Here is a 14206-nt window from a genome sequence, read left to right as displayed (position 1 = left end):
CCGCTCACTCACTCTTTATGAATAAGACTTTTCAATCCTCGGGGCCTCATGTACTCATCTGCGGTGCAATCACCTTGAATTCTCCTTCTCATCATCCTTTCCTGTGTTCTGCCTTCCTTCGAGTCTCAGCTAACGTCCCTCCTCTTGGGGTAGCTATATAGCTCAAGGGATAGAGTCCCAGGCCTGGATGCCACTTCCTAGCTGTATGAACCTGGGCAAGTCATTTAACCCCAATTGCTTAGCCCTTATCATAAGAATTTTGAAAAAAATAAGTAAAATAAAGACTCTTCTTCTGCCAGAAGAAAGACTGTCTTTCCTAGTACTCCCTGATGGGTGCCTTCTCTCTTTTAATTAACTCCCAATTTATCCTGCCTATATCTTATTTGTATAGAACTATTTGTGTATCGTCTCCTCTGTTAGGCTGCTGAGCTTCTCGATGGCAGGGACTGTCTTTTGCCTCTTTTCATATTCCCAGCTCTTGGCACAGTGCCTGGCACACAGTATCCATTTAATGAATACTAATTGAAGGATATATATTACACACACACACACACACACACACACACACACACGGATTGCTCCAGTTCCTGCCTATGTTGCTGGATCTGCAGAAAGGAAGAGTAGTTCTGGGTGCAGCACCCCTGGGATGGGGAGCAGAGAAAGTATTATTCTACGGGGGACTGAAGAGGGGAAAGATTTTTCCTGGGGGATTATCCTCTTTGAAGAAGCAATAAAAAATAAAGACATAAGAGGGCAACTGGGTAGCTCAGTGGACTGAGAACCAGGCCTAGAGACAGGAGGTCCTGGGTTCAAATTTGAGTTCAGACACTTCCTAGCTCTGTGACCCTGGCTAAGTCACTTAACCCCTGTTGCCTATCCCTTACCACTTTTCTGCCCTGTAACCAATACACACTATTGATTCTAAGGTGGAAGGTAAGGGTTTTTTTTTTAAACCCTTAACTTCTGTGTATTGGCTCCTAGGTGGAAGAGTGGTTAAGGGTGGGCAATGGGGGTCAAGTGACTTGCCCAGGGTCACACAGCTGGGAGGTGTCTGAGGCTGGATTTGAACCTAGGACCTCCCGTCTCTAGGCCTAACTCTCAATCCACTGAACCACCCAGCTGCCCCTGGAAAGTAAGGGTTTTAAAAAATAAATAAATTTTTAAATTTTTAAATAAATAAATTTTTAAAATTAAAAATAAATAAAAATATATAATATATCCTTCAAATATTATTTATTATATATTGAAAGATATTATATATATATGTACATATATATATATATAATGACTCTGGGCAAGAGAAATTGAGAAAAACAAAACGGGCCTACAATTAATAGTTTATTATAAAAAATATATGAGATAGTAATAAGTTTGCAAGAGAGGAAAGTACTTCTAGTAGGAGCAGGGAAGGCAACTCAGTTTGACAAAAAGCCTGAGCTGGCAAATGTAGCCAGGCTTGTGGAAAACAAGCATCAGCTTCACTCCAGTCTGTGCTGACTCCTAGAACTGCCAAGTCCAGGAACTTAGTCTCTTCTGCTGTCTTCTGATAGCTGCTCAGGACCCCCAGGGACTTTCTGGTTCCTCTGACATTGGTTTTATTACCCATCATTCTCCTTGGCACAGCTGACCCGGCCACAGTCCTGGAAGAACTGAGTAGTCGGGCCTGGGAGATCACCCAGAAGAAGGTGGCTAGGTTCCAGAGCACTGATTTCAGAGCTCTGGGTCACTCTTGAAATTTTGTCTCTAGAATCCAACAGGAGGAAGACAAGAGGGGAGAAATCTTCTAGTCACGCCCAATTCACTCAGATTATCCTGTAGAACAGGTGATGGGATCAACCTTTCCAAATGGCAAAAAAAGACACAGGCAGCTTAGGATATAAGAGGAGGAGCCCTGCTCTGAGAGTCAAGCCTTTTCTCTCATACTTAGGACTGACAGAAAACTAGGGAGGCCATCGAAACATTCCTAACCTCAGTTTCCTGATCTGTAAGTTAGGAGAAATAATACTTGCACTACTCAGCTTCCTAGGGTTGTGGTGAGGAACACTTATGCAACCTGAAAATGCTATAGAAACATAAATAATTTTAAATATTATTATAATTTGTGGGTCAAATGGCTTAGTGGATAGAGAGCTGGCCTAGAATTCTTAAAACACTCTGAATTAATTTTTAATATTGTTATTTCTTGTGGTTATTACACTTTTTGAGTTAATGTGGGCTGGGATAGAAACCCCTGAAGACCTGTGTTCAAGACTCCCCTCTGACACATCATGGCTATGTTCTTTGGATAAGTCACTTGACAAGTACGCTAGGAACTCTAATATTAAGTTACTGAGAAGATACTGATACGGTTGGTTTGTTTTTTTTTAACCTTTGTTTTTTTTCTCTTAGTAACAATTCTAAGGTGGAAGGGCAAAGGCCAGGCAAATGAGGTTAAGTGACTTGGCCAGAAAGTGTCTGAGGCTAGATTTGAACTCAGGTCCTCCCAATTCCAGGCGTAGCACTCTATCCATTGTGCTACCTAGCCTTTCCATGATGGTTTTTGGTAAGAGTGTCCTTACTGGGAACTCCTTATACCTATGAAATCACAGGTCTAGTCCAAAAAAATGAAATCATCTAGCCATACACTTTCCTCCTACTTCTCTTAAGAATCGAGAGGACCAAGCTAGCTGACCAGAAATGCCACTAACCCAGCCCTCTTCCAAATCATAGAAGAGTGATCTCTCCATCAGTTCTATTAACACTTATGGGAGCAGGAGATGGAGTGCTGAGTACGAGGCCTGGAGAGAATGCTGGTTTGTCTGGGTGGAAGGGTATAGAAGGGAAGAATAATGGACAGTGAGGCTGGAAAACGATGGTTAAGGGCTTTAAAAACTAAATTTGTCCCTAGAGGTAACAGAAAGCCATTGGAGTTTATTGAGTCATTACTAATGATATATGGCTAGATCTGTGGTTAAGGAAAATCTCTTTGGCAGCAGTATGGGAAGACTGAAATGGAAAGAGAATTGGGGCAAGGAAACCATTAGGAGGCCATTGCTCTAGTTCAGGAACAAGGCAGTGAGGGTTTTAGCCAAGGTGGTAGCCATGCAAGAATGGGTCAGATGCAAGAGATGTTAGTCAATCATTAGGCATTTATTAAGCATTTACTCTGGGCCAGGAACTGTGCTAAGTGCCAGGGAAGCAAAGAAAGGCAAGAGACAGTCCCTTTCCTCAAAAAGCCACAATCTATGGAGGAAGCGACAGGCAAACAGTCACTAGAATTAAGAGGGTTGAGGTAAGGTAGACCAATGGATAGAGAGGGAGGCCTGGAGACAGAAAGTCTTGAATTCAAACCTGGGCTCAGACACTTCCTAGCTGTGTGACCCTGGGCAAGTCACTTAACCCCCATTGCCTAACCCTTACCACCTTTTCTGTCTCAGAAGTGATACTTGGTACTGATTCTAGTAGGAGGGATACTTGGTACCAATTCTAATAGGAGGGATACTTGGTGCTGATTCCAATAGAAGTGATACTTGGTACCAATTCTAATAAGAAGGATACTTGGTACCAATTCTAATAGGAGGGATACTTGGTACCGATTCTAATAGGAGGGATACTTAGTACCGATTCTAATAGGAGTGATACTTAGTACTGATTCTAAGACAAAAAGAAAGAGTGTTGTTGTTGTTGTTGTTGTTGTTGTTGTTGTTGTTGTTTTTAAAGAGGTTTGGGAAAGGCTTTTTGTAGAAGATGGGATTTTAGCTGGGGAACCAGAAAGTGGAGCTGGGAAGGGAGAGCATTCCATGCACAGAGAGAATTTAGTTTCTACCTTCTAGTGCCCCCATCTGATCCCCAGCCTCAGGTGAGAAGAGGAATGACCTCTCCTCTGCCCTCAGGCTTTCCATCTCCAGCTGAGCCTGTCCTCTGCTGACCTGCCTGGCTGGTCCCTCAGGATTAGACATCACTGCTGCTCAGCCCAGGCCCACCCCAGCTCCTGACCCTAGGTGAATGTGGACACTGCAAAATCTGGCAACCAATTAAAGGTGTGGGATGAGGAAGAGTGAGGAATTGAGGATAACATCCAGGGTATAAACCTGGGAGATGAAAAGAATGGTGGGTGGCGTCTTCAACAGAAATAGGGACCCAAATGTATTTATTTGACAATAAGTCAAGTCACATGAGAGACAATGTGGATAGAGAATAAGCCTCAGAGACAGAGGAAGACCTGGGTTCAAATCTTCCTGGCACATAACTGCCACCCTAGGTAAGTCGTTTAACCTTTAGTGTCATAGGGAACATTCTAAAACTATAATTTGCAGGGCAGGTACCTATTTGCATTGGTAAAAAGAGCTTCCTCCCTGCAGAATCCTGCATGAAAGAAACACAGAGCCTGCCCAAAAATAAATAAATAAATAAATAAATAAGTCACATGTAACTGCAAGGTCTCAGAAACTAAGGTGGGTAGTCACCCATTCACATACTGTCATGTGACATGGACTCAAGGCCCTTCCACATCCTGGTTGTCCTTCTCTGGACACTCTCCAGCTTCTCAAAGCTCTGGTGCTCAGAAATAAAAAGGACAGTGAAGGGGCAGCTAAATAGCACAGTCGATAGAGTGGCAGACCTGAAGTTGGGAAGACCTGAGTTCAAATCTAGCCTTAGACATTTCTGAGCTATGTGACCCTAGGAAAATCACTTACCTTCAATTGCCTAGCTCTTATTGCTCTTCTGCCTTGGAACTATAACTAATTCTAAGACAGTAGGTAAGGGTTTAAAAAAAAAAGACGATAGTGAGACTATTTCCTCCTTATTCCAGGAAGCTAAGCCTCTCTTCCTACAGCCCAAGATCATTCATCATTAGTTTTTTTGGCTGCCATTTCCCAATTGCTGTCTCACTGAGCTTTTGGTTCACTAAAACCCCCAGATCTTTTTCAAAGTAATTCTTGTCTAGTTATGCCTCCCCAATTTTATACTTATGAAGCTGACCTTTTGTACACAAGTGTAAGACTTTATATCAGTCAAAATCACATTTCATCTTAGGAGATTCAGCCCCAAACTCAAACCTATCAAGTTCCTTCTGTCATCCAGTATGATACCTTTGTGCCCCCAGGGCTTAGCACAGTGCCTGGCACAGAGGAACTATGCCTCCTAGTTTTGTGTCATCTCTAAATTCCATGAGTGTATCACCTACCCTTGTATCCAAGTCATTCCTATAAAGATAAGTGGCACAATGAATAGAATGCTAGGCTTTGAGTCAGAAAGTACTGAGTTCAAATTTAGCCTCAGCTACTTAAATAGCTATGTGATCCTGGACAAGTCACTTAATCCTGCTGGCTTCAAAAATATATATATTAAACATTGCAGGACCAAGTAGAGGTCCCTTGAGTATTGAGAGTGAGATTCCTAGAAAATGTTATAGTAGAATTAAGCAGAGGAGACATGGGGTAGATGCAAAATGGCCATAGCTGACATGTACATATAAATATATGGTGTGGTGGAATGAAGAATGGAGCCAAGAATGAACATTAGTGATACTCCTTCCTACCTCACCCCTTAGAAGAATAAATAAATCTGAACTTCCTGGACACAGGGAGAGCCACCTATTTTTGTGGTGGAAGAAGGTTTGGTAAATGGCCTGATGAGGAATAGGGAACCATCAGGAGTTCAGTCTAAAGCATTGGTTTGCCTCTCCAAGGCAAGTTTCAGAGTATCCCTTCCCCTAGGGAAAGATTTTAAAACCAAGCAAGAGTTAGAGAAAATTACAAAATGTAAAATAAATTATTTTGATTATATAAAACTAAAAAGCTTTTGTACAAACCAAAACAATGTAGCCAAGATCAGAAGGGAAACAACAAATTGGGGAAAAAATATAACAAAAAACTCTGACAAGGGTCTAATTACTCAAATATACAAGGAGTTAAAGCAATTGTATAAAAAATTAAGCCATTCCCCAATTGATAAATGGGCAAGAGACATGAATAGGCAATTTTCAGGTAAAGAAATCAAAACTATCAGTAAGCACATGAGAAAGTGTTCTAAATCTCTAATAATTAGAGATATGCAAATCAAAACAACTCTGAGGTATCACCTCACACCTAGCAGAATGGCTAAAATGAAAGAAGGGGAGAGTAATGAATGTTGGAGGGGATGTGGCAAAATTGGGACATTAATGCATTGCTGGTGGAGCTGTGAACTGATCCAACCATTCTGGCTGGCAATTTGGAACTATGCTCAAAGGGCTATAAAAGAATGCCTGTCCTTTGATCCAGCCATACCATTGTTGGGATTGTACCCCAAAGAGATCATAGATAAACAGACTTGCACAAAAATATTTATAGCTGCGCTTTTTGTGGTGGCAAAGAACTGGAAAAGGAGGGTATGTCCTTCAATTGGGGAATGGTTGAACAAACTGTGGTATATGTGGGTGATGGAATACTATTGTGCTCAAAGGAATAATAAACTGGAGGAATTCCATGTGAATTGGAAAGACCTCCAGGAATTGATGCAGAGTGAAAGGAGCAGAACCAGGAGAACATTGTACACAGAGACTGATATACTGTGGTAAAATAGAATGTAATGGACTTCTGTACTAGCAGCAATGCAATGACCCAGGACAATTCTGAAGGATCTATGGAAAAGAACGCAACCCACATTCAGAGGAAGAACAGCAGGAGAGGTAACACAGAAGAAAATCAACTGCTTGAATACATGGGTTGATGAGGACATGATTGGGGATCGAAAGTACCACACCAATGCAACTATCAACAATTTGGAAATAGATCTTGATTAATGACACATGTTAAAACCAGTGCAAATGCATATCGGCCAGGGGAGGGGAGAGGTCGGGAGGTGAAGGGGAAAGTAAGAACATAAATCATGTAACCATGTTAACTTTTCTAAAATATAAATATTAATAAATGTTTAAAATTTTAAAAAAAAAGAGTATCCCTTCCCTGCCTCCATAGAGTGAGGGAATTAATTAAGGGAAAGTCACACCTGAAGGAAAAAGCTGGGAAAGAGTGGAATAAGTAGGAACTAATTCCCTCCTCACCCAAATACCTCAACCCCCAACCACTGCTGGACTCATTAGACAGATAGTGATGTATTACTATTTCCATTTCAAAGATGAGAAAACTGAGGCTCAAAAGGGTTAAGCTCTTTGCTCATGGCCCCATAGCCAACAATCCTGATTCTGTGACCGTTTGCCTATGAGATCTTCAGTGAATTGCTTCTGATCCCAGGAACACAGATTTAGAAATAGGAAAGACCAACTCTTTTACTTTGTAGTGGAAACTCAGAGAGTTAAGTGATTTGTCCAAGATCATATAGACAGATAAGAGGCAGAGCCAGAATTCAAACTCAGGTCATCTTTCTCCATATCCAGTACTCTTTTTTACCCCTTCTATACTTCTCTGGATCTCAATATTTTCATCTTTAAAATGGAAGAGTAGGGCTATGTTCTCTAACATCCTTTTTAGCTGTAAATGCTATGATAATGTTAAGTTTCAGAACTGGGAGTACTCCATGCTCAGCACACTTACACTATACCATACTGTCTTTTGGATCATGGAAGGACCCCCATTGTCTCCCCACGACTCTCCTTTCTCTCAGGGTTTGTTACTTGCCCTTAACGACAATGTTATGATAATACTTCATGATTATAGGAATGTTTTTACATTTTTTTCCAAAGTACTTTCAAAGTACATCTTTGATGTTATTCCTAAGGCATTGTTGTGAGATCGGCAGGGCCATCTCTAGAGAATAGAGAGAGTCCTCGAATTCGAAGTCTTCCATGCAACGTCAGGAAGCCATCTGTCTCTCCTTGTGAAGTATTCTCAAAGGTACTTCTTGTCCATCCCCTTGAGATCTGGAGACCCCAAATTCTAAGCTGCCATTGTGGAAAGGGTGAATCCAGTAACCAGAGATGTTAAACAGAAGAACCTTAAAGCCAACTTCCCCTTCCCCAAATATCTAAAAGACAGAATTAGTGCCACTACCTGGAGCTGAAACCTAAGCCCATGTGGGGTCCATAGTGCTTACCTGCCTGAAGGCTGGGGCAAGGGTTGTTTCTGGTGAGGTTCTGTCCCGGGACAGTCCTTGCTGATGACTACAGTTCAGCTGGATCAGACTTCGGCATTCTTGGTGACAGGTGTACTTGCAGTCTGGAGGGAAAGAACCAAATGGGAATTAGGGAGCAGACAGCACTTCTTATACCTTTCTCTCTGGAGAAGTAATTTGCATCTTTGCACCTTCCACTAGACCCCTGGTTCTTCCCCCTGTAACCAAGAAGAAGCAAATGGAATCCCTCTTCCAGGTGATAGTTCTTCAAATGACTGAGGCCAGACATCATGCTCCATTCCAACCCATCTACACCAAGTATTCTCTTCTCCAGGCTAAACACCCACAATTTCTTACAACTGACTTTCAACATGAGATGACTTGAGGCCTTTCCCATTTCCCTTCCTCAAGACATTCTCCAGCTTATCAATATCCTTTCTGACAATCATGACCCAGAATAGAACACAAGGCTCTGAATGTGGTCCAAATGTGGTACTGTCACCATCATACTTCTAGAAACTATACCTCTCAATACAGACCAAGATCACATTAGTTTTTCTTATCTGCCATATTGAGTTGTTAGCTCATGTTGCCCAATAAAATCCTCAAATTTTTTTCTGATCAACCACTGTCTAGCCATGCTTGTATTTCCAAAGTTGATTTTTTGAACCCAACTGTAAACATTTACATTTATCCCTATTAAATTTCATCTTATTAGATTCTGCTCAACATTCTAACCTATAGAGATATTTGGATTCTAACTATTATCTGGGTTAACTGTCTCCTCCAACTTTATGTCAACCATTTATGGACTATGAACCTACTGTGTGCCAGGAAAGGGGGACACCAAGACAAAAATGCTTTCAAGGAATTTATATTCTGTGAGAGGAGGGAGTATATAATTTCAAGTATATACAGAATAAACAAAAATAATAAGGATAAGGTAATTAAAGAAGGAAGATACTAGCAGTTGTCTCCATTAGGAAGAATGCTGACATTGTATTTGATGTGAGTCTTGGAGGAAGTGAGAGATTTTATGAAATAAAGAAGGAGAGTATTCTAAGCATGAGGAATAGCCAGTGCAAAATTAATGGAGCTGAGAGACGAAATGTTGTATATGAGAAGCAGGGGGCAACTAGGTGGTGCCTACTCCCTCCACCAGTTGATAAAGTCCTTGGTCTAGGGCTGGGAAGACTCATCTTCATGAGTTAAAATCCAGCCTCAAACATTTAGTATCTGTGATCCAGGACGAGTCACTTAATCCTGTTTGCCTCAGCTTTCTCATCTGTAAAATGAGCTGGATGGCCACAGACATTTCCTAGTTGTGTGATCCCAGGGAAGACACTTAACCCCAAATACTCAGCCCGTGTTGCTCTTCTGTCTTAGAACTGATAATAAGACAGAGGGTATGGGTTTAAAGTAAAATAAGGTAAGGTGGAAATGGCAAACCATTCTTTGTCAAGAAAATCCCAAATGGGATCATAAAGTCAGACACAACAGAACAACAACAAATATGAGAAACAGACAGAAAACTAGTTTGGTTGGACCATAGATTGTGCTAGATAAATAAGGGTGAGTGTGATCCAGGAAGACCCATATATGCATCATCTCAAGTCATTGTCCTTCTCTAGCCCCACTCCACTTTGTCAAATGGTGATGGCTACCAGTGGGAGGAAGGTCTACAGGAGATCTCTACAAATCAGGTTGTTAGTTTAAAAGATAGATAAGGGTTAAGGATAGGGATTGAAACTAGGATTTCACTGATACATGGAAATCCTGAGTGAGAAAACTCCTTCCACCAACTGAGGTCAACACCTTCCCTGTAACTTAAAAGTCTAGGGCAGAGATTAAGCAATTTGTCCAGAGTCCCAGGGCCATATGTTTCAGAGGTAGGACTGGAAACTATATCTTCTTGGTTTTGAGGTCAGTGCTTAATGCATATACCACTGTCTCAGGAAGAGAAAGAAGCCATCTTTCAAATGAGACCACTCTTCTAACCAGAGGCACAATGATAAAGGGCAAAGACATGGAAGGAGAACCCGAGAATGGTAGGTGAGGTCTTTGGGGTTCTCTAGTTCAACTTCTTCATCTTCCATGTGAGAAGTCTGAGCCCCAGAAAAATGAAGAGATTTGCTCAAAATCACATAATTAGGTAAATAGTAGAGCTAGGACTGGAAGACCATGATAGTATCTTCCAGATTTCCCAGAGGGCTCAACTCTGGGTGGAGGCTTTCTGGAACATCCTTAGCAGATGGGAAGGGGAGAAGGAAGGACAGGCAGAGGAAAGAGATCAGGAGAAAAGAAATAGTGAAGGGGAAAGGAGTGGATAGAGAGGGTGAAGGAAGGCTGAAATGGGAGAGAAAAATCAATACAAATACGTCCATGCTGGCACTCAAGGTGAATTCTCATGGATTGCTGGCGTAGCAGAACCAGCTAATACCCACCTGGCATAGAGGCAACTTGGGCCAATGATGACACAGCTCAGCCAGGGCAAGAGAAGGAATCTGATGAGGAATATTTTCTTTTTATTATAAAAACAAAGAGCACGTGGGATAGTAGTGTGTGTTTTAAGGAAGAAGGAAGCAGTTTTTAGCCTTTTTTGGCCAAACTGAGTATTTTGTGTCTAAATAGGGTAGAGAGACAGGGAGGACAAGACTTCCCCTGGCCTCCCAGTTAGTGCTTAAAACAAGTTGAGGCTTTGTTATCAAAGCCCAGGGGCCAGTCACAAAGCAGATCATTGTTTCCCTGGGCCTACCCCCATCCCAGACCTATGCTGGCACCTGGCAGGGCTAGGAGAGATGAGGAATGCCAAGGGGCTGCCAAGTGCAGGGCCAGAGGAAGAGAAGAACTGGCACCTCTACCCACACTGTGGTTACTGAGTACTGCCACTCACTCCAGTGACTGGGGAAATCTTTAGGAATTAAAGAGGTTTTCCATTCTTGAGAAGTACCACTTACTCCTGAGAGTGGGTAGTCCCCTCACTTCAGTGTAAATATTTATTTTGTTGTTGCTCAGTCATATTCCATCTTGTACAACTCTTGGTGACTCCATTTGGGGTTTTCTTGGCAAAGACACTGAAGTGGTTTCTCATTTCCTTCTCAAGCTCATTTTAAAGATGAAGAAACTGAGGCAAAGTTAAGTGACTTGCCCAAGGTCACACAGCTAGTAAGTATCTGAGCTGGATTTGAATTCAGATCTTCCTGATTCCAGACCTAGAAGTAATTCAATATAAACATTTATTTAGTGCCTGCTGTACAAGATATACAGCAGGAAGTTAGGGGATGATACCAAATTTCAATCAGGCTAGGCCTCGGTCCTCCTGAAGCTTGTGGTCTAGGAGTTAGATATGACATAGCTACAATAAAAATTCAGGAGGCATTTCATAAGATTATAGATTTTTTAAAAATTTAACCCTTAGCTTCTATCTTAGAATAAATTCTAAGACAGAGAGTGGTAAGGCCTAGGCAATCAGAATTAAGTGACTTTTCCAGGGTCATATAGCTAGGAAGCATCTGAGGCCAGATTTGAACCCAAGTCCTCCCAACTCTAGGCCTGGTGCTTTATCCATTATGCTACCTAGCTGCCCCTAGGATCATAGATTTATTTTTCTTTCTTTTTTTATTTTTATTTTGAATATTTCCTCCTAGTTACATATTTCATGTTCTTTCCCTCTCCCCAAGCCCCCCTAACTCCCCTTAGTTGATGCACAATTCCACTGGGTTTTACATGTATCATTGATTAAGTCCTAATTCCATATTATTGATAGTTGGACTAGAGTTATCGTTTAGTGTTTACATCCCCAATAATATCCCCATCAGCCCATGTGTTCAAGCAGTTGTTTTTCCTCTGTGTTTCTCCTCCCACAGTTCTTCCTCTGGATGTGGCTGGTTTTCTTTCTCATAAGTCCCTCAGCCTTCCTCTGGATCCTTGCATTGCTGCTAGCAGAGAAGTCCGTTATGTTCAATTATACCACAGTGTATCTATCTCTGTGTACAATGTTTGGATCATAGATTTAGAACTCAATTCACTCATTTTACAGGTGAAGAAACCCAGAGAAAGATGGCCTGCCCAAACTGCTTGGACAATAAATGTCAATGCCAAGATTTGAACTCAGGTCCCTTGCCCCCAATCCAAATCTTCCCACCGTTTAGCATCATAGAATGGTCACTGTAGGAAGGAAACTCAGAGACCATTTAATCTAGTCCCCTCGTTTTTGAGGTCCATGTAAATTAAATGCCTTGTTTGAGGTCCCACGCAGCAAAGTAAAAATTTGAATTCAGGGGGAAGCTGAGAAACTCAGTAGATTAAGAGCCAGACCTAAAGATGGAAGGTCCTACATTCAAATACAGCCTCAGATACTTCCAAGCTATGTGACCCTGGGCAAATCACTTAACCCCCATTGCCTAGCCCTTACCACTCTTCTACCTTGGAACCAATATGTAGTATTGGTTCCAAGGCAGAAAGTAAAAGATTAAAAAATGTTTTAAATTCAAGTCTCATGAATTCCAAGTTTAATATTCTTTCTGCTGTACTACAATGCCTTTCTTTGAACTGGGCTTTAAAGAGAAGATAAGAAATTCAGCAGGTGATGAGATGGAAAAACGGCCTTCTATGCAAATTCATGGAGGCTGGAAAAGTAGAGGGCTAATTATTCTGTTGTTGTGCCATTTCAGTCGTGTCCGACCCTTTGTGACCCCTTTTTGGGGTTTTCATGGCAAAGATACTGGGGAAGTTTACGTTCCCTTCTCTAGCTTGTTTTACAGATGAGGAAACTGAGATCATCAAGGTTAAATGACTTGCTCAGAGTCACACAGCTAGGAAGTTTCTGAGGCTAGATTTGAACTCAAGAAGATGAATCTTCCTGATTCCAAACCTAGTGTTATAACCACTGCATCACTTAGTTCTATAGATAAAAAATAGTCGAGTATTAGAGTGGGACTGGAACATGAGAGTATGTGAAGAAGAGTAATTGGAGACCTACTTAGAAGTAGATAGGTATCTCAGTAGGTAGAATATATTGGACCAAGAGTCAGGAAAACCTAAGTTCAAATCTAGCCTCAGACACTTCACATCTGCCTGCTTCAGTTTTCTCAACTGTGAAATGGGAATCATCATAGCCCCTACAGGCTCCTATAATTGTCATGAGGATCAAATGAGATAATATTGGTAGAGTGTTTAGCATGGGGCCTGGCACATAATAAGCATTTTATAAATACTTGACAGATGCCACAATCTATCCTGATGCTGAGTTGTACAAGGTTGGGGGATTGAAGGAAAGAAGGGAGAACCAAGAGTTGAAAAGAAACCAAGACTACTTCAGCAACATCCCATGTCAGACTCTATAATCAGAGGCTGCAGCTAAACCACTGAGGCACAGTGTGACATCCCCTACTTCTGGAAACCCCAAGGCAAGGGCTTTGGGGAAAGTAGAGATGAAATCATGATTCCCCTGGCCCTCTCCCAAATACCCACACACTGGGCACACCCAGTGCTTTTAGGGCATTAAGTGCATCTAAGGATATCATATGTCTGTTCTGTTCTAGAACAGGGCCTGTTAGCTAAGACTACGGGACTGAAGCCTCCCAGAATGAATTTTCCCCTCAAAGACTTCTTTCTCCAAATGAGGCCACTTAGGTTAAGTGCTGGAGGAGTGGTAAAGACAGTAAGTACTCCTGGAATGGGATAGGAGGAAGAAAAAGAAAGAGAGAGACAGAGAGACACGTGGAAATGGAGACAGACAGAGCCAGAGAAATAGGCAGAGACAGTCAGAGTGCATTGTGGACTGAGGTATTAAGGGAAGCCTTCACACAGAAGAGGGGACTTGAGCTAAGCTTTGAAGGGTTCAGAGTTAAGAGCAACTCATACTCCTCAAATCAGTGTCTTGAAATGGAGTCCCCAGTAACGTCAATGCGGAGGTGGGGCAGAGGGAGAAGGAATTCTCAAATCGAGGAGTACATCCAGATTCTGAGTGCATCCCTGTATCAAAGCCCCCTTAGAGTCTGCCTGCAGAAATGGAGGCTTTGTAGTTTCTGGAACCTCGTTTGGCCACTAACATGCTACGTGGCCATAGTAGTTGACATGGGTCTGTAAAGCCTAAGCCCAAGTTTCTCTTTCTTTTTAAAAAACTTTTTATTTAATTAATTAATTTAGAATATTTTTCCATGGTTACATG

At 41.7% G+C, this 14206-nt stretch overlaps 1 protein-coding gene across 1 annotated transcript in view; it reads right to left on the bottom strand.

Annotated features, from left to right (window-relative positions):
- RASSF5 (Ras association domain family member 5) overlaps positions 1-14206 on the bottom strand; it is a 119402-nt gene that overhangs the window by 67872 nt on the left and 37324 nt on the right. The window contains exon 2 of the mRNA XM_044671717.1: positions 8017-8138. Within this exon, the coding sequence (XP_044527652.1) occupies positions 8017-8138 (122 nt within the window). The remainder of the gene's footprint in view (positions 1-8016; positions 8139-14206) is intronic.

Source organism: Gracilinanus agilis, chromosome 4 (assembly GCF_016433145.1).
Source record: "Gracilinanus agilis isolate LMUSP501 chromosome 4, AgileGrace, whole genome shotgun sequence".
Lineage (NCBI taxonomy): Eukaryota > Metazoa > Chordata > Mammalia > Didelphimorphia > Didelphidae > Gracilinanus > Gracilinanus agilis.
The sequence above is the reverse complement of the archived record's forward strand: the minus strand, read 5'-3'. Positions and strand labels throughout refer to the sequence as shown.